The following is a 21177-nucleotide window of genomic DNA, read 5'->3' as shown; positions in this document are numbered from 1 at the left end:
TATGTGTTTATGAGCCTCTCTTCGAAATGCAACTACCACTGAGCCCAGGTTGAACAGTCCTTGTCTAGCCATAGATTATTTGTTTGAAAACAGCTGGAGAGTTACAGTCTGCAGGACAAACTACAGCCAATGCTTCTAAGTAATCCCTCAGCTAAAGCTGATATTAAAAGAATTACTTAGCTTCAGAAATATTTAATTGTCCCTGAAGAGTCCCAGACGTTTTGCTTAAAAAATTAAGATTTAATATCTTGGATTTTTCAGTTATTACATATAAATATCGTTCCCACTTCATGTCTGGGCCTATGTATTGTTGCTCATTTCCTGAGAAGCCATGAGGTGAAGTTTTTCCAGCTTGGACTAGTCAGGAAATGACATGGCTATTTTCTGTTATTGATGAAATACCAATCTACTTGTTTGACACACATGCCTGAGAAACATGGTGTACTTGTCTGGTAGCTGCAAGGCAAATTATAGTTAAGCGCAATATTTTTATATGATACAATAGTCACAAATGTAAATTATTTTATAACTTTATTAAAAAATGCATTTTATATTGCATGTTCAGTTCCCATAGCCGTGGAATGGCACTTAGAAAAGGATGGCTGAATAGTTTCTATTGCTAAAGGGCCCCATACACGATGCGATATGCACCTTGCAATGCGACGGCCGTTCCGATGGCCGACATATCACGGTCCCCACACATGGAGCGATTGGGTGACCGTCGCCCGATATGCCGGCACCCCCTCCCCCACCCGCATAGCGCTGCATGGGATCGTACATCGCTCCCTCAGATCAACTGAACATGCAGAAAGATCTGGAGGAGCGATGTACAATTACACGGGAGCGCGCACTGGCCGATATCATACACATACATGGAACCATATAGCAGCGATATCGCTGCAATCGTCGGATCGGCTGCTATATCGCACCGTGTATGTGGGCCTTTACTTATAAATCTGAATTGTAATCCCCTCCCTGTACAGCTCAATGAGTATCACTGCTTTTAAGCAATTACTTAATACACAATGGAGAACACTTGTGAAAAATGGTGTTTGTGTAGGAAACAGATCTGTTTGTTTTCATTTTGTAATATGCTACACATGCCTGTTACAATATGGTTGGCTGCTACGGGTAATAAAAATCACCAGTAAGAAATATACATTGTCTTGATCTATACTTACCTACTTTTGCTTTCTGTGTCCTGGGAAATCCATTGAGAGGGAGGTCCAGGTGGGAGTAGGGATGGCCATCGACGATTCATAATCGTCAATGGTATATGGCCGATGTAGAATGCTTTTAGATGGTTTCCCTCCCTCGATGATAAAGCATAACCAAATTGTTTCTTTTTGTTTTCCTTTTTTTTTGAGAGATGCCGGGACACCCGAGAAGCCTCGCCCCCAGGGCCAGTCAGTTAGAGAACAGGGATGACCATCGGTTGGTGAAACCATCGATGATCAGCTATTGCATAGTTGGTCGCCATCGATGGCCACATGCTAAATGGCCATCGATGGTTACCACACCGATGGCCATCCCTAGGTGGGAGAGGCTGGAGTATGGCAACATGAATTGAGTAATTGCTTACTTGCCAACTCCCCCTTATTGTCAGGGAGACTCCCTGAAGAGTCTAGCAATCTGATTGCACCTTACCCCCATTATGAAGCTGTTATATATGAGAGTGAGTCAAAAATTATCCGCACTCTGGGCCTGATTCAGAGCCGCTGATAAGCGGCCGCTCGTTCGCTGTGAGCGATGTTCGCACAACTGTGCATGCGTATGGGTCGTAATGTGCATGCGTAAACCAGTCATTGCGGTCGGAAATCGAGCGCTCACAAAACAGCGAGGGGGTGCTAATTTGATTGACAGAATGTACCGTTTGTTGATGGTAACAGGGGAAGGTGCTTGAAAACGGGGGAGTGGAGATCCGAACGCAGGCGTGCCTAACGGTAAAAAGGGCGTTTAATGAGAGTGCATAATTAGTAAAGGAGCGTCATCGACCACATCACTTGGTTGTCTTTTAGCCTGAACTGCTCGCAGTGATTGCGGTAGGAAAAACCAACCACAAGCACTGCGAGCAGTTCAGATGCCTTTCGGTGTATCCGATTAATCAAATACCGGAGATGACGTGTGATGCGAATGGCAAAGGGGCATCTTTACAAAATAGCGAGCGCATTTTTCGCTCGCTCAGACATAGAGGCGTCAACAAACCGCAATGAGTGGGCGCACAATTTAAATAGCCGGCCCCTTTTTAGGAACGACCGTCCGCAAATAGTGTCCGGCTCTGAATCAGGCCCTTTGGCTGTAGAATTTATTTTAATCATTAATCAACTTTCAGAAAAGACAAATACATTACGAGTATATTGTAGTAATAAACCAGCTTAATCGAAGATCCTAATAGAATTTCTTGTCAAATCACAAATTGATGGTGCACCATGAAGTTGAATAACCAGGTACTCAGAGGGGTTATTCACAGAGGTGAATCAGAAAGAGAACTACTTTGTGGTGCACTATTAGTATTGTCAGAAAATAAACATTAAGTCAAAACTTTACTTTAAATGTAGAAAAGTAAGAACTGCTAAATCGAGAGACTGGCTATAAATAGATATGCGATATCAAAGATGTATCATTCTTAGGGCCATATCCAATTAGCCCCGAACACTGTTCGGGCGCTAATTATTCCCCGCCATCGGCGAAGAATCCCCGTTTTTCGCTGATCGTGGGGAACAATTAGCGCCCGATTTTTGCCAATATTTTTTTTATCCCTATCCTATTAATGCGGGCGAATTAATAGGATTGTTCGTCCGTTAACACATAGGAGCCGCGATAAGCTCGCTGCCCTATGTGTTCTCGCCTTTTTTTGGGCGAAAAACGGCACTTATCGTGGATTATTTTTTGGGACACATCAGGTTCCTAAAAAAAAAACCCTGATAAGTGCCGTCGTCATGCTGACAACGGGGCTAATTGGATAGTCCCAAATGAGCCCCGGGCGAGCTAATTAGCCGCGGTAATTTACTGCGGCTAATTGGATATGGCCCTTAGGAGGAGATGTACTAAGCCTTGGAGAGTGATAAAGTGGACAGAGATAAAATACCAACCAATCAGCTCCTAACTGTCATTTTTGAAACAGTCTGTAAAGTGAAAGTTAGGAGCTGATTGGTCGGTACATTATCTCTCTGCACTTTATCTCTCTCCAAAGTTTAGCACATCTCCCCCTTAACCTACTGAGATTAAATCTCAGATCGTTAAGGTCATTAAAGAAGTTAATTGAGGCGAAAATATTATATGGTATATCCAATAAACACTGTAATTCCTCAATTATGCAAATCAGTGACTGTAATTGTCACCCTTGAAGACAGTGTTTGACAAATGATCTATTTGAGGCACCGAAAAAGTAAATAAAAATAAATATCAACAGGTTGCTACAGCAATGCCTATAAATATATGAAAAGGATCGCCATATAAGAAAAATAGGTTAATATTTATAGGTAATATAGCAATTAGGCATAATCATTTCATCATGGTTCACATCACTTAACTCAGTATGTGGAGTCAGGTACATAGGACATAATCATCTCCTTAAACTCTCCCTTGTGGAGTGGTATTTCCAATGGCAATATAAATTCTGCTGACAGTGGGGTTTTCTGAGGTCATCTAATACCCCTTTTACACCGGAGCTAAAACCCGGGTTATTGAAGGGTTAACCCGGGCAGCTCCCTGGTGTAAAAGGGGAGAGGGTTAGATCGCTGGGTCGAGTGACCCGGCAATCCAACCCAGGTAAATAGCAGGGTTTAACACGGTCGTAGCCCGTGAAACCCTGCTGTGAGGACAGCGCACTCCGGGTCACGATGACCTGGAGTGCGCTGCTAGCCGGCCGATTGGTCCGGCTTCAGTGGCGCTTGGAGATGATGTCATCTCCAAGCGACCACTTACATGCCAGAAAAGCCGGGTCTGTGCAGACCCGACTCCGGTGTGAGCGGCGCCGACTCGGGTCGGCGCAGTCAAAACTCCGGGTCACACCCGGAATTTAGGTGGCAAAGGGGTATTAGACACTCTTTCATGTTGATAATACAGTACTTGCATTCTTCCGGGACCTCCATTCTGGGACATCCTGAAGAAGAGGTCCAAAAAGCGAATGCCGGTGGCGTGATGATGATTTATCATGCCCCCGAACGCCTGCTGCGGAATTAAAAAGGGTAGCCTACTCTATACAAAATTATAGAGTCTCTGGGGTATATATAACCATAATAGTGTAGAAAGTGATGTAAACCAATGTACCTGTACACACACTGCTATCTAGTGCTTTGATAAACAAAATGGAGTTCTATGGGTTCATAAGTGCAAAGTACAGTATGCACACTAGACTATGGCCCTCATTCAGAGCCGTACGCTCTGAGCAGAGCGCACGCTCTGAATGAGGGCCGGGCTCCATTTTCATGGAGCGTCCTCCTGGACGCTCGTATAGCTGTGGGTCACCACCCACAGGCTATACGAGCGTGCATTGTGATGGCCGCGATGGTCGAGACCATCGCGACCATCGAAATTGCGAGCCGGAGCCTGCGGTTGAGGTTTTCAACCGCAAGCTCCGGAGTGATTTTGGCTCTATCAGAGCCAAAATCACTCCCACTGACATCACTAGTGATGTCAGTGGGCCGGCTTCTGACGGGAGGCGTTCCCGTGGGAACGCCCCCGTCAGGGAGGCACGCCCCCGGCACGCCCACCAAAGGGGGCGTGCTGTCAATCAACATTGACAGCACGCCCCCTTTGATCGGACACAACGAGCGAAGTACTTTCCTTCGCTCATCGCGTCTGGCGCATGCGCACGACGGAGCTCCCTCCGTCGTGCGCATGCTCAGTCCATAACATCGACCCACTTGCGAGCGGACAGCCGCTCGCGAGTGGGTCTGAATCAGGCCCTATGTACTCACTATGCGATATCGTAAGCGATTTCCCTTGAACTCTCCCCGGCAGCTCCCAGGCTCTCCAGGACACGTATGGTGCTAAAAGTGACTAGAGATAAATCTGCACAAAATCGTGTATAAGATTGGCAAATATTGCCTGCAGTAGGCAAGATCTGAAGATCCGATGTACGACCATCGTGAGTGAGTGGACACTCACGATTTGGACATATTTTACACGATTAGTTTTTTTGATGCGTCGGAATCATGTAAAATATCGTCTAGTGTGTATGCACCTTTAGTGAAATACATTGAATACTCTGTTAAAGGTGTAAGGAGAAAGTACCTAATTTAGACCCGTATTCAATTGCCGGCGATCAGTCCCGGACATTTCGCATGCCAAACTTTTTGACGTTATCTCCAGTTTTGCCTCCGGAAAAGTATTGTGCTCGTCCCGCCATTCGCCCCATTCAATTGCAAAGGACGCGAGAGTGTCCAGGCGAAACTTAGATCGGCAAAAAGTGCTGTTAGACTTGGGGAAATCAGCCTGACACCCCCCAAAAGATGCACTAACATGGGGGATCACTATGGATACCCCCGAATAGCCCTACTGAAGGTATTTGGGGTACTTATATGGTCTCAATAGGTGCTATTTTGCATATTTGCATATGGGGTGAAGAATTGCATTTAGCAATATTTTTTTAAATAAAATAACTAGTCCCAGCAAATTTGGGGTACCTGAAAATGGGGGCTAGCATATTTAAAAGTTGCTAAAGTGAAGTTTTTCAAACACCTGCCGCAAACACCTGCAAAGAAAAAAAACACCTGGGGCATACTTAGGGACCCCCCTGGAGTCTATTTCTCTAGTTTTATGTTTGTCCCCCAACAATACACTTTTTCGCCCCCAAAACTAAAGTACTTTTTGGGGGTGTTCTAATTATTTTTTCTTTTTTCTGGTGCAGTTTACCTTTGGTGGACTGTCCTAACACTGCACGGGGTTTCCAGCAGCTTTGCACCACAAAACTGCACTATTTTCCGCCTCCAGAGGAAAATCTTTTCCGTCTATCTGAATGCATTGACTTTCCGCTTAGGCGAAAAGTAATAGCAATTGAATTGGGTTGAAAGTTTCCGACGGGCGAAATGACGTTATCGGCAAAAACTTTTCGCCGAGAACAGCTTTTCGCCGGCAATTGAATATGGTCCTTAGTCTATGTTTTTAACTAGTGGTGTTTATCAACACTTGTGTGTAGGAGCCGTTAAAACTACTTTCTGCCAAGCCAGGACTGATTTCACTGACAATAACCCTGAAGTCCGTTATCAGTAAGAACATCGTATAATCACAGAAAGGATATGCTTATATATTGTAGGATTACAATATAATGAAAGATTTAAAGCATTTCATGACACCACAGTGTGGGAATACTCAGAAGCCTGTGGAATGTCACATGCATTCTAAAGTGGATACATTCCACCAGTCAGCGAATGAACATTCTTTTAATATTTCCTTCTATCCTTCAGCCGGTGTGTTGTTGGTGGGTGTATAACAGGGGAAATATGTAATGGTGGAATGTCATGTATGCAAAGAAACACATTTCTAAACTATAAATGGAATTATAGCAATAATGTCTGATATGATGGCCATATTCTTCATACTTTTTTTCATGGACTTCAGTGGGTGTGATCAGGCAAGATAATCAACCTGAGTGTGTCCATTGCTGGGCCAATGAAATGCAGTGACTTCATATGCAGTGTTATATTCGTTTAAATCATTTTCTCCTTGGCTCTTTACAACTTCCCCATGAACTCTGAGCCGGATTCAGGCCCGGACACTAAGAAGCGTTCACTCGTAGCTGTCGATGGTTCGCATTGTGCGCATGCGTTTGCATCGCAATGCTCGTGCGCAAACCACTGCAAAAGATTGGGAAGTGCTAGCTCGACGAGCCTAGACATCCCACCAGAGTGAGTGACAGGTGCTAGCGGGCTGGCCATTAATAACGGGGGAGTGTAGATGTGAATGCAGGTGTGCCTGACCGAAATAACGCCGTTTCAGAGGTGTGCATAATAAACAGGCAGCGTCATAGTACATGTCATCTGGTTGTATTTCACACTGAAGTGATCGCAGTGCTTGAAGTAGGGTATAGTCTACCTCAAGCGATGCCTTCGCTTCCGATGGTACACGATGTACCGATGGTTGCATAGACTTCCTGGAGATGATGTGCGCAAGTGGGCGTCTTAAAACAGCATGGTGGGCGTCTGCATACCCAAAGCGATCGCACATAGTGGGCGTGCTTATGGCTTGCCGTGCGTTCGCCTGCCATGCCGTCACTTTGCATACGCTGGGAACAAGCGAACGCATCCAGCGACCAGGTCTGAATCGAGCCCTTGGTATAAGCTAATTATATCTGACTCTCTGAACAGTGGTCTTATCAATAGTGTTTCCATCACCAATTTGTGTGTGTCTGTGTATATCAGCCATAACATTAAAGCCACTGACAAGTGAAGTGAATAACATTGATTATCTTGTTACAACAATGGCTCCTGTCAAGGGATGGGATATATGAAGCTGGGTATGCACTATGTGTACCCAGCCAACGGTGCAATGCGCTGTAACGATACATCGCGTACAATGGCGCGATACATCGCTACCTGCTGCATGTAACTTCACCTGGTCGTTCACCACATCGTCCTTTCTGCTGTGCCGCACAAGAGATGGAACGATGCGATGAACGGCCGCCGTGCGCGTGCAATCAGATGTACACACTATACGATCCATATGATGATCCACGTCGGAACAATATATTGTACTATATATATTACATTGTGTTCCCAGCTTTAGGCAGCAAGTGAACAGTCAGTTCTTGAAGTTGATGTCATGGCAACAGTATTCCCTGATGGCAGTCTCCTATTTCGGCAGGATGATGCGCCCTGCCACACTGCACAAATTGTTCAGGAGTTCAAGATGTTCACTTGGCCTCCAAATCCCCCAGATCTCAATCCGACTGAGCATCTGTGGGTTGTGCTGGAAAAACAAGTCTGAGCCGTAGAAGCTCCCCCTTGCATTTTACTTAAGGCCCCTATACACGGGGCGATATAGCAGGCGATTCGACTGATTGGTGTGATGTGCCTGCTATATCGCACAGTGTATGCCCTGATATCTGGCCAAGCACGCTCCCGCGGGGTCGTACATCGCACCCCCTGATCTGTCTGCAGGACCATGAGATCAGGGGATGTGATGTGCGATCCCATGGATTGCTATGTGGGTGAGACAGGGGGAGCCGGTCTTCCACCCGATCGCACCATGTGTGCGGACCACCCGATATGTCGGACAACGGATACCCTATCGCATCGCACGGTGCAATCACACCGTGTATGGGGGCCTTTAAAGGATCTGCTGCTAACATCTTGTGCCAGATACCATAGGACACCTTCAGATGTCTTGTGGAGTCCATGCCTCAACGGGACAGAGCTGTTTTGTCAGCATGAGGGTGACCTACACAATATTAGGCAGGTGGTTTTAATAATGTGGCTGATCGGTGTAAATAAATGGATGGCAGGAATTGATGAGTCTGAGAGGGTAATCTGGATCCTTGATAAGGAGTTCAGGCCTCATTGCAATAACTTCTTGGGCCTCTATCTGGGGAAAGAATTTACTGCAGCCTGGGAGTTGTATGATAGAGTACACTAACAGGAGGCTGTAAACTCCCTACTATTGGTCTGCACAGCCACCCACCCACCCAAGTGTCGTTTAATACAGCTATGCACATCTCTAACACCCTGGGACACCACAACTTCTATTATATTCTGCCACTACTATTAAAGTTGAAAATTGAAAACATCCTTGAATCTGATTGACAATGGGTAATGACTGAATCTTATCCATGATAGAATTACAGATTAGTAAACAGTTTGTAAAAAAACTGAAGTGCATAATAATATATAAAAAATACATGGTACAATCTGTATAACAATACCAGTTTTATCATGATCAAAGCAACAAGAAACCTGTATTGAATGTTTTAATGTGTAATACATTTCAGTTGCTTTGCTAAATAAAGTTACGATATGTATTTTGTAGTGAATTTATTGAATACCAAAAGTGGTTCAACTGCATAACACAAATAGTTGAATGAGTACTGTATGTACAACACATACACACTCCTTCTTTGTCATTAAACAAAAATAAGAAAATGTAAAAGTCACATACAAGATGTTTTTTTTTTTTTTATCTTATCAACTTCATGTGTTTCCCTGCCAACCAACTTTAGCTACCATATCTCTAGTGCAATGTTTAGTTACTATTTGTTGTGGGTGAATTATGGGCCTGAGTCAGACCCAGACGATATGCTGCGCTCGCTCGCATTGAGCGCTTTTTCGCAATCTGCGCATGCGTATGAGTCACAATGCGCGTGCGCGAACCAGTCATTGCGATGGGAAAGTGCTCGCCCCGTAGCCCGCAGTCGGGACGCTATTTTGAGTGACATTATAGTGCCGTTTGTGGGTGGTGACAGGGGAAGGTGCTTGAAAACGGGGGTGTGGATGTGAGAACGCAGGCGTGCCCGACCCTCAGAACGGCGTTTAATGGGTGTGCATAATTAGCAAGGTAGCGTCATTATACACGTGACTAGGTTGTATTTTAGCCTGAACTGTTGTGGTGGGAAAAGGCGACCACAAGCACTGCGAGCAGCTCCGATGGCTCGCGATGTTCCCGATTAATCCTACAACTCCCGGAGATGACGTGCGTTGCGAGTGGCAAAGGGGCGTCTTTATACAGGTGCGAGGGCATAGTGCGGCCGCTCGCTATTACTTAGTGGGCGGTTTTACGCGATGCAGTGCGAGCACATGATTTGAATAGCCGGCCCCTTTTAGCCAGTGAGCGGACGCAAATAGCGTCTGAATCAGGCCCTATGTACGTTTTATGCTTTCTTTGCATTTTTTGCCAAGTAATAAAAGATGTTTAGATATCTTAATTTACTAACCACAACAATTTTCCCATGCAAACAATAAGAGGTAGTATGCAGTGCTGTTCTGCTTATTTGCATGTATACATTTTTACTGATTTATTATCCAATGTTTAATGATATATTTGCCATATACTAAAGTACTCAGCAGGTTTATCCTGTCACACAAGACATTTTATTAAAGAGTTGTTATAGTGTACTTACAGTCCTCTCATCTAAGGGCATAATTATCGCAAAAAAATGTGCTTGTGATGTGAAATAATCGACTGAATTCGCAATGTGTTATTTGAATATATCGCAAGAATGTATAAAATCACATCACGGACAGAGCTTGCGAATCCCCTCCTTGCACTTTTTAGGGTATTTAAAGAAAAAAAAAATGGTGATAACACACAGTTAATGCATAGGTCTGTGAACTTTTCACGGACTGTGGAGGTCATTCAGACCCGCTTGCTAAGATGCAAACGCTCGCTGCTGCCGATGGTATGCAGTGTGTATGCATTGTGTGCATGCATATGCATTGCAGTGCGTGTGTGCATACCTTACCGAAAGTCACAATGCATTCGCTCGCTGCACATAGACAGCCCAGCAGAGTGAGTGACAGGAGAAGCCGTTTGTAGGTGGTAACAGGGGCTGGCCATTAAAATCGGGGGAGTAATGGTGCAAACGCAGGTGTGCCTGAGCATCTCAACAGCGTTTTAGAGGCGTGCATAATTATAAGACAGCATCATAGTACACGTCACCTAGCTTGTTTTTACACTGAAGCGCCCGCAGTGCTTGCGGCAGGGTATGGTCAACCTCAAGCGCTGCGATAGCATCCGATGTTACCCGATGTACCGATGGTTGCATACACTTCCTGGACATGACGTGCACAAGTGGGCATCTTAAGACAGGCTGGTGGGTGTCTGCATTCACTATGTGATCGCTCTCTAAGAATAACTGGGCGCGCTAATGCATACACATCGTGCGAGAGGCTCTGAATCAGCTCCTCTATGCGTTAGCAGTATCACCAATTAACTGCACTTAACGCCCCTATTTAACACTCATTAAAAAGTGGTTTGGGTGAAAAAGGGAACCTTCCTTCTCACCCGTGCAAAGTTATCTGGTCTAATTGAATTCCACTGTTAATTTAAATAAGTTCCTGACACATGTCCACAAACAAGACATTTTGGCCTTCGAAACATGGAGCAAAATTTTTAGCACCTAATTATTTCTTACTTACTAGTCCAGTTATCAGTATTATCCCTGCAACTTCATTTTGCCCTATTTCCTGTTTTTTTTCCTCTTCACATTGTGCCATCATGTGAGCTGACCGTTAGATAATGCTGTCTGACTGTTCTGGCTTTGTGGTATTACTAAAGTGAGACGAGAAGGCATGCTTCATGTGTTTGTATGTTGCTAGCATGGCTTCTATGAGATAACACACTTGGTTAGTTTAGGTCAGACCAGTGACTATTAAAGAGGAAACACTACTTAAAGGGGCAGTGTGATTTCAAAGTTGTATTTTCACATTTTTTTTAAATATATTCGCTCCTCCTCATTGCTATCACCATGTCATGTGGAATGAGTTGTTTATTTTAAAATATTGATTTACACCTCACATGTGCTGTAGCAGATACCGGGTGTTCACACATAGAGGGCGGGATGTATGACACATCACATTTTGAATGCGATGCAGTGGCAAACGCAGGATTTCTAGAGGGAGGTTTCCAGATGCTTGATTTTAGAGTGAGTGTGGCCTGTCCATGAAGAGGGTATAATTAGCACTTATCCAGCTTTAATATGTTACATACAAAGTATATTGTGTTGCATAATTCCAGCACATACAGGACCAGTGATCAAAGTAAGCCATTAGATGCGGCAGTAGGGCCATCCTGTCTGAGCAGAATGTTATTTTTCAGATGTGGGCACCATTCCTGAGCATTAGAGCAAGTCCGGGAGTCTGGTTGAGCAGCAGTAGAACCTAGCACTGCCCTGGACGTATATGTACATATCGGTCTCCTTATGTACTGGATAGTGTATTATTATACAGTATTAATTATTAACCCTATTTATGGTTTATAGCAGTTCACCCCTAACAGTGCATGTTTTCCACATCTCCTAGTTGGTTCACAGGTATACTTATTACTGGCTGACACAGTTTAAAAGATCCACAGTTGGTGCTAATTATTTCATTTGTGATACTGAAAAGAACATACAGCACTAGCAACATTCTATTATATTACTATTTCTATTGTGGTCATGGTGTGTGCTGGGGAGGGGGTTTCCAGGCAGACGGAGACCCCCCCCCTGCGTTTGCCTATGCGTTGCATCCCATCACTCTTCACAAGCATAACAGCATTTAGTAACTACGTATGCATGAAAACAAATCACAAAGGACAGCTCTCCTGCTAAGACCTGTCCTTTGCGATAGAAGGACTACTGGGTTTATGACCTAGAAGTCCTTCTGGAGTTACACACGTGCTGGCGGGGGTGCTGGAAGGGATCGGACTGGATACCTCTCCGGGGAAGTCTCGAATAAAAGGCCATAGCTTTCTATTAGGCAACGCCATCTAAAGACTGTGTTGTCCACCGGTTCCAATCCCCAGAGTGTATGGCATTCCAGAGCTCTGTGCATATACAGTGAGCGGCTAAACCTCCGAAAATGTCATTTTCTGAGGTTTGACCACAAAAGCTGCACTGCTGCATCCACCCAGGATAAAGATCCTGTGGGATCATAATTGCGGGCTATTTAGAGGTAAGCATACAGATGTGTCCTCATACACTATTGCTGCAGTCAAGCCAAACAGCCTTTCTCAGACCTCCAGGTCCCGTGCACCAAATGCATCTTGGACACAAATGTATGTGACAAACACTTCATGAGACTGTACTGATTAATTTGATGTGCGACACTTGTATATCTGTGTGCGACTGAGTCTGACTCTCTGTACAAAGTGCTATGATGCAGCCACCGTGGCTCTTTTCTAGGCCAAGGTCCGTTGTGCTTTGTATACAAGCTTGTGCGATTTTCTGCATCCGTTTGCAACTAAGAAGCATTTTGAAGCCAGGCGTCTCGAGCTGCATGGTGTATTGAGGCTAAGTGTATGAGGACACATCTGTAAGTATATGCAGAGATCTGTCCGAATTTAGTCGGATCTCCAGGACCAAGTATAGGCTGGTGCAAATGCAGATAATAGTGATTACGACTTATCATAAGCGCAGCCCTGGGGGCGGAGGGTTGGCATAGATGTGACCCACTCAGATTAGAGATGGATGTGCGCATGGATTTCTGCACCCTCCAAAATCCGACTAAACTAGTGCCGCAATGTTGATTTCCGGCTTAGCGCATGCGCTAACAGCATTGCGGCCAGCACTTAATTTGGATAATGCAGGTTACTGTGACTAAACACCGGGCTTAAGGTGCAGTAACCGGCAACTCTCTCGATTAAAGTGCAGGGCGTGATGGGGACAATTGAATAGCTCCGGGAACTAATTCCCATCGCTATTCATCATCACGTTCAATACAATTCCCCTCACAGAACTTATAGTGTATTTTACTGATCAAATGTTTATTTAAATATTGTGATACATTTGCTTAGTTTACTTTTAAGTAGAGATGTGCGGGTTCAGTTTTATTTGGATCTTTTTGCCAAATTAGCGCAAGTTCGGATTTATCTTATTGGCTATCCAAAACACGTGAGAGCCGGATAGCCAAAAAAGATGCCGTTTTTGAGATCCGAACATATCCGAGTAAAACCGAACCGCTCGTCTCTACTTTTAAGTATGTCTCAGTTGAAAAGCCACTGTATAAAAGCACTGTATTGCAGCTTTCTGCAAATGAATACTTTGTATTGAGAACTGTAACTTCCCCTTTAATTGAGCAGTCTTCAAAATTAAATTCTTTTTCCTGAGGGGTCAAAAGAAGAGGATGTTATATCCTATCACAAAAGCCACCTGCATGTCTTCTGACCACTTCCTCTACAGTCAGCTGCATTTTCAACAAGACCCTTAAGCCGAGGGCAACAGTGCTGTTCTTTTACTTGTATAAAAGCTTCAAAGCTTACACATGTATGTTGGACACTTTCCATGAAAGCTATTAGTTCTGAAAGTTTACTTAATTTTGTCAGACGGTGAATTTAAGTTTCTTTAAAAACATCTGCTCAGATTCTGGTGTCAGTCGAATTGTCTAATTGTTCATGCTAGTTTGCACCTAGTTTGACTTGATGTGTTAATATGTTGCATTGATTATGTGTTTTGGATATAATTTTAATGTATATTTTTTTGTACAGTGTGACCTATATCTCATGCTCTTATACATTATCGGGCTCTATTTATCAAAGGGAGAGATCCCTTTCTCCCTATCCATGAAAGCGTCACCGTTGGCAAAGAGATTCTCTGGGTTGTCTCAGGAATAAATTGACATGGGGACACCTATTTATCAAGGATCACTGCAGTATTGGTGCTCAAGTCCATTGAAAAATGTTTTATTTAAATAATTTTTCACATGAAAATAATTTTACTATATTTTGTTTTTCTTTAAAAAAAAATTTTTTTCTAATTTATTTCATTTTTATTTTAAGCAAGTGGAACAAAAAAACCCAAGACCAGGTTCCAGTTCCACTGCACATGTGTGTACCAGTTCAGGGTCACGGATGTGCATATTCATGGCCTGGTGAGGTAGCTGAACTCTATCGCTGAGGCAGCTGAGTACTGCTCAGTTTCCTCAATGATAGTTTACTGAAAATTAAGGCAATAGGACGTTTTCTATTGTTGCAATAAGCAGTTGTAAATCTTAAACTGCGTATCCACTAGCAGATAGTGGAACGACAGTACGATTACAATATTGTAATCGTACAGTCGTTCCTCTTCCCCTGCAGTGCCTACACTGAACGATATATCGTTCATTGCAGGCACCCTCCCTCATCCCTGACCATGGTCAATCTGTCGTTATCGGCAGATTGACCAGCATGTTCAGATGATGATTGATGTAGAAAACGACCAGCGTTTTTCAACATTTTCATGCTCTAATGATCTGGAATGGAGCCCACATCTGAAATAAAAACATAATACAGCTCAGACAGGATGGCCCTACTTCTGCATATAATGGCATACTGAGGATGCAGGTCCAGTGTACCGTATGTCAGAATTATTACATACCTTAGTATGACGTATATTATAGCTGGTTGAGCGCTGATTATGCCCTCTTCATGGACTGGCCACACTTGCTTTAAATTCAAGCATTTGCAAACTCCTCTCTAGAAATCCTGCATTTACCACTGTCAATGCAGCCTTTCAATTTCGTAGTCACCAGTGACATTATTACAAAGATAACTTTCATGTGGCACTGGTGCTGTGCGATTTGATAGGCTGACTTCTCATGAATATTAGTTTAATTCTCAATTTGACTGCATTGCCTTGCCAGCAGACAACAGTTTTTTTGCTTGCACACTTAGGAACAGTTAGAGGCTGGGATTGTACACTATGGTTGAATTGCTACAAGTTATGATGTAAGACATAAGCAATCGTTAACGTGACAGTTTTATTTCTAATTTTGCTGCTGGCCATCACATTGCATTATCTGTCACAATCAGGTGTAGGGCTCACTGTAAGGAAGTCAGGGCCCTGCATCTGTAAACTGCCTTCACAAGTTCTACATTCTGTATAATTTATTCAATCATTTTAATGTTGTATGTAGAGAATTTTTTAGCAAGCTTCCCAGATTGCACACTTTTTTTTCCCCAAGGCAATCCCAGTTTTCTTCATACAGGTTGAGTCTCCCATATCCAAATATTCCAAAATACGGAATATTCCGAAATACGGAATATTTTCAGCATGACTGAGATAATGAAACCTTTGATTTTTGATGGTTTAATGTACATACTTTGTCTAAGGCACAAATTATTAAAAAGATTGTATAAAATAACCTTCAGGCTGTGTGTATAAGGTGTATATGCAAAATAAATGAATTTCATGTATGTACACAAACTTTTTTTGATGCACAAAATTATAAAAAATATTGTCTAAAATGACCTGCAGGCTGTGTATAAGGTGTATATAACACATAAATGCATTCTGTGTGTATATTTGGGTCCCATTTCCAAGACATTTCATTATAATATGCAATTATTCCAAAATACGGAATATTCCGATATCCAAAATACCCCTGGTCCCAAGCATTTTGGATATGGGAGACTCAACCTGTAATATCTCTATTCTGCTTCTGTGAAGTTGTGAGCCCCATTGAGGAGCATTTGGATCAATGCGCATTGTTATCATTCTTAATTTCCTGAGCATCTACCCCTAGTTCTGACGTTTCAGAATGCTCATAGAAACACAGAATAGCTCAGGATATGTGAGCGCTGATTCCGTGGATGGCAGCGACCCAAATAATTAAGGCACTTTTTTAGTATTGAGGCTATTTAACAAAGGCTGAAAGCAGGAGGTATCTCTAAAGGGCTTTGTGTTCTCCGCCTAACCAAGTAGCGCCCTGGTAACCCCTTGAATCTCTTGTAAATATCTTTCATTATTGCATGTGAGAGCAATATTACATGCACAGGTACGCCAAGCCCACATCCATCACAGCAGGCAGAAGATGCAGCGTATTTCCACCCCCTTTATCCACTTTCATACATGACTTCTACTATGTCTTGCTGATGCCAAGTCTCCAAATGTGCGGGAATAATTCTGACATTACACAATATTGTCAGCATTACACTTACATCTAATATACAATATAAATATAGATGTCATTTAATGTTTAGAATGTGTCCTTGGTCTTCAATGCACTCGCTGCATAACACTACACAGACTGTGTAATTGGCAAGGGTTTTGTTTTTGTCTGAAATGATCTGTTTCATGTTTGCCTGTTTAATTTCCAAGGAACATCATGGTTTTTATAACTGTCTTATCACACATTTGATTTTAGTGGAAGTAGTGGGCTTTGTGTTTGTTCGCTATATCATCTAGTAACTTATTAATTTCTACTTCCCCTTTTTGCACATCATATTTCTGGGAAATCATTTTTTAGGTTCCCCTTTGTAATTTTGCTTTACATATCCCTTTCTATTTTAGGCTTTTTTTGTTTTGTTCTTTTTCTTTGCTTTGTTATTTGGTGGGTTTCAGTTGTTTTTACAGTTTCATGTGGATTAGTTTAGCAGCAGACTAGTAAATATGTTTTCAATTGCACAATAACAGTGTTCCTGTGAAATTGTGTTATTAAGGCTTCTGGATGTGATCATCCATTGTGCGAGCCTCCTAAATCGTCTGTCTGTTTTCTGAGCAGCACTGACAGTGCAAATATATGTTCCACTGTACAAAAGGGGTTTTCTACTGTATGTGACTTTCGTAATAAGAAATATGTCTGACTCAGTTACAGTTCTCAGAGAGTTTGCAGATGGCATAATGGGGTTGATTTACATAGCAGCCAGCTGGACAATTGTTCAATAGTCTGTAGCATTGTGCATGCGGTCATACATTTTTACGCATTTAACGTGCTTTGAGACAAAGTTTATAGCTGATTGGTTTCTTCCACTGCACATTTGCTCTTAGCACTGTGTTAGTAAATCACTCTCATGGCTTGGATTGCATACATCTTTATTTCATGATGTAACTGGTCTTCTCTGCTATACACACCCTGTCTCTTAGATGTACAAAGACATACTTCTCTAAGAACTGTCTTTTTTATTATTTAATTTTACAGTCAAATATTTATTTATTTTTTTAGATTTATATAACTGTTACAGCTGTTACCCTTACTTCTCAGTGATAAGCCGTGATAAATAAAATAGAGAAGTGACAACATACCAGTGCTGCATTAACCCTGTTAATAAGTTATTGGGTAGTTTAATAGTACAAGGGAAAAATTCATTACGGGTTGATCTACTAAAGGGGGATGTAGTGTATCTATTTTAATCCAGCTTGTTGGCTCTGGGCCTGATTCAGATTTCAGAGATGTACGCAAACCCGATGATTTGCGTACATCTACGATTATTGAGGGTCTGCGCATACGCAGAACACGTTCCATGCATGTGCAGAAGGGGGCCTGTGCCCTTGCACGCTGTGCCCCCAAACTGCAGTATGATTGACATGCTCAGAAGTTTAGGGGTGGAGCAGGGGCATGTTTGGTCTGCATTTTCAGAAAAGGGGGTGTCGTGCTCAGACAGGGCCAGGGTCTGCGTCTACCAACGCAGACTTTCTGACGCTGGCTGAGCAGGTACTACGCCCACCGTTGCGATGATGGTCGCAATGGTGATCCGGATCTGCGATGCTGACAGGTGATGTCTTTTTCCTACAGATGCCCCCTGCTGCTTTAGAATATTAGTTGGACAGTATTGCACAGCTGCTTCCCTGTGACCGTGCAGTATCGTCCTTCTCTGAATCAGGCCCTCTGTGTTTACTTCCAATGCTCAGTCAAGTTAGGAGAAGGTTGTTGTTTTTTAAATTGTCTCCTGACCTGATTGGTGGTTGTAAGTGAAGGAAGATCCAATAAGCAGCCTTAAAGCTTAAAACCAAATAACACTTGGAAATAAGTAGAGCCATAAAATGCTAGGCTAGGCTGAAAAAAACAGGATGGGTACAGGATGCTGGCGTTTGGGATCCGGGCGGTCAGAATCCCGATGACAGCATCCTGACAGGGTTGGAATACTGACACTTTGTCGGTCGGTATCCTAATCCTTTTCCTAACCTGCCTTCCCCGGTGCTTAATCCTAACCCCCCACCCCCTCCACCCCCCGTGCCTAAACCTAAGCTCCCCCTCCCCATACCCTAACATAACCTTCCCCCCCTTAGTGTCTAACCATCCCCCTAATCCCTAACTCCCCAACCCTGCTACTTACCTTTGGGATTTCGGCATTCTGACCGCCGGAATACCCATTGTTGGCATTTTAACCGCATCCCTGAAAAGAACACACAGCTACATTTCTGGGTACCCTGACACTAAAGTTAAGATGTTTTTTTTAAATTGTTCAAGAAAATATTCACATTGTGCATTTGGCCACAAAATGTTGCACGTTCATCACATTTCTTTCACTCTTCGTATTTTAGCGGTCTGTGAAGCGTTCTTCCTGCCTCTTTTGGTTGTTCTCCCTCAAACCCATTTTACAGACTACTGAAGTGACTGATGTCTTCCAAGCTCTATTCAAAGACTGTAATTCTGAGAAAAGGCAGATTTATAATTAGTGTGAAATGGCTTTTAACAGTGAAGTAAAAGTGGTACTAGGCAGTCATGGCTGAATGTGGCACCTTGACATGATTTTACAACAAAGTTTCCTATGCATGAGATTTCAGGGCTGCTTCACTTATGAAACCTGTTAGTTTGGGGAGAACGTGCTGTATTGTCTGGTTTGGAAGAATGTTTTCCTCAAATTCATCAAATAATGTAAGCAGTACAAATATAGCAACACCCAGATTGTCATTTTCATTGATCTTTTGCAAAAGAGTAATGATAGTAAATTTCTGTTTGACATGGGCTTATTGTATGCATACTTTATTCTTCAGTGCTTAGTTTATTTGTTTTCTCGTTGCTTTTTTTTCTTTATCTAGCAACAAACTAACGTCTCTTGCTTTCTCCAGGTATGGCGGAAGCGCTGGTTTGTACTACGACGGGGGAGGATGAGTGGAAACCCAGACGTGTTAGAGTATTACAAGAATGACCACTCAAAAAAACCCATCAGAGAAATAGACCTGAATGAATGTGAAGTGCAGAAATACATTGGCGTGAACCTGATAAAGAAGGAATTCCAGAACAGCTTTGTATTCATTGTGAAAACTGCTTTCCGCACATTCTACCTTGTGGCCAAAACAGAGGAAGAAATGCAGTCCTGGATGTCCAATATCAGCCGGATCTGTAACTTTGGACAGCTGGAAGATGGCACAGGTGAGATCAAGGTCATAGGATTATGATGTCTTCAATAGCAATATTAAAGCCTTGTATTATTAGGAAGTTCCAATATGCCTAAGTGAAAGTTTTCAAAATGTCTCACAAACGAATTAAGAAGATTATTTTTTAGTACATACAGGTTCTAACAGATGACTGTACTTAAAGTAACCCTGTAAAGCTGGATACATCAGATAGCAGGCAGAAAATATGATACTGTTGGCATTATAGGGTTAAAAACATGGGCATAAGCAATGGCATTTAGGTGTATATTTAATAACAAGTGATATTTTTGTTATCACTCGTTACTAATCTTAAATAGTGTTCCAACCAATCAGCTCCTAACTGTCATGTATTTGAAAAATGAAAGGAGCTGATTGGTTGGAGAACAATTTAAGATTAATAACGAGTGATAACAAGAATATCACTTGTTGTTAGATTTGCCTCTTAGGGCCTGATTCAGAGCCGCTCGTAAGCGGCCGCTCGTTCGTTCCGAGCGATGTTTGCACAACTGCGCATGCGCGAACCAGTCAGTGCGGCCGAAAACCGTTTGTTCGCTAAATAGCGAATGCCTGCTATTTTGAGTGACAGGAGGAGGCGTATGTGGGTGGTAACAGGGGAAGGTGCTTGAAAACGGGGAGTGGAGATCCGAACGCAGGCGTGCTTAAAGGTCAAAACGGGCGTTTTATGGGTGTGCATAATTAATACAGCAGCGTCATTGACCACGTCACTGGGTTATTTTATAGTCAGAACTGCTCGCATGATTGCGGTAGGAAAAACCAACCACAAGAATAGCGAGCAGTTCATACGCTGGTCGATGTACTCGATTAATCTAATAAATAGCGGACATGACGTAGGATGCGAGCGGCCAGGGGGCATAGTTTTCCAAAAAACTACCGCAAGTTTTGTTCGCTCGTTCAGACCTAGAGGCGTGAACAGACCGCAAAGAGCGAACGATTCATTTGAATAGCCACCCCTTTTTTCTGACCGAGCGAGCGCAAATAGTGTCCGGCTCTGAATCAGGCCCTTAAACCCTAGTGAAATACTTGCAAAGATAATGGCCCTCATTCAGAGCCGTACGCTCTGAGCAGAGCGCACGCTCTGAATGAGGGCCGGGCTCCATTTTCATGGAGCGTCCTCCTGGACGCTCGTATAGCTGTGGGTCACCACCCACAGGCTATACGAGCGTGCTTTGTGATGGCCGCGATGGTCGAGACCATCGCGACCATCGAAATTGCGAGCCGGAGCCTGCGGTTGAGGTTTTCAACCGCAAGCTCCGGAGTGATTTTGGCTCTATCAGAGCCAAAATCACTCCCACTGACATCACTAGTGATGTCAGTGGGCCGGCTTCTGATGGGAGGCGTTCCCGTGGGAACGCCCCCGTCAGGGAGGCACGCCCCCGGCACGCCCACCAAAGGGGGCGTGCTGTCAATCAACATTGACAGCACGCCCCCTTTGATCGGACACAACGAGC

General features: G+C 43.3%; 1 protein-coding gene across 1 annotated transcript in view; it reads left to right on the top strand.

Moving 5' to 3' along the window:
• Positions 1-21177, top strand: part of GAB3 (GRB2 associated binding protein 3) — a 137597-nt gene that overhangs the window by 56473 nt on the left and 59947 nt on the right. Inside the window, exon 2 of the mRNA XM_088482936.1 lies at positions 19400-19703. Coding sequence (XP_088339062.1) covers positions 19400-19703 — 304 coding nt within the window. The remainder of the gene's footprint in view (positions 1-19399; positions 19704-21177) is intronic.

This window comes from Taudactylus pleione, unplaced genomic scaffold (assembly GCF_031769625.1).
Source record: "Taudactylus pleione unplaced genomic scaffold, aTauple2 ptg000296l, whole genome shotgun sequence".
Lineage (NCBI taxonomy): Eukaryota > Metazoa > Chordata > Amphibia > Anura > Myobatrachidae > Taudactylus > Taudactylus pleione.
This window is presented reverse-complemented; position numbering and strand designations above follow the sequence as displayed.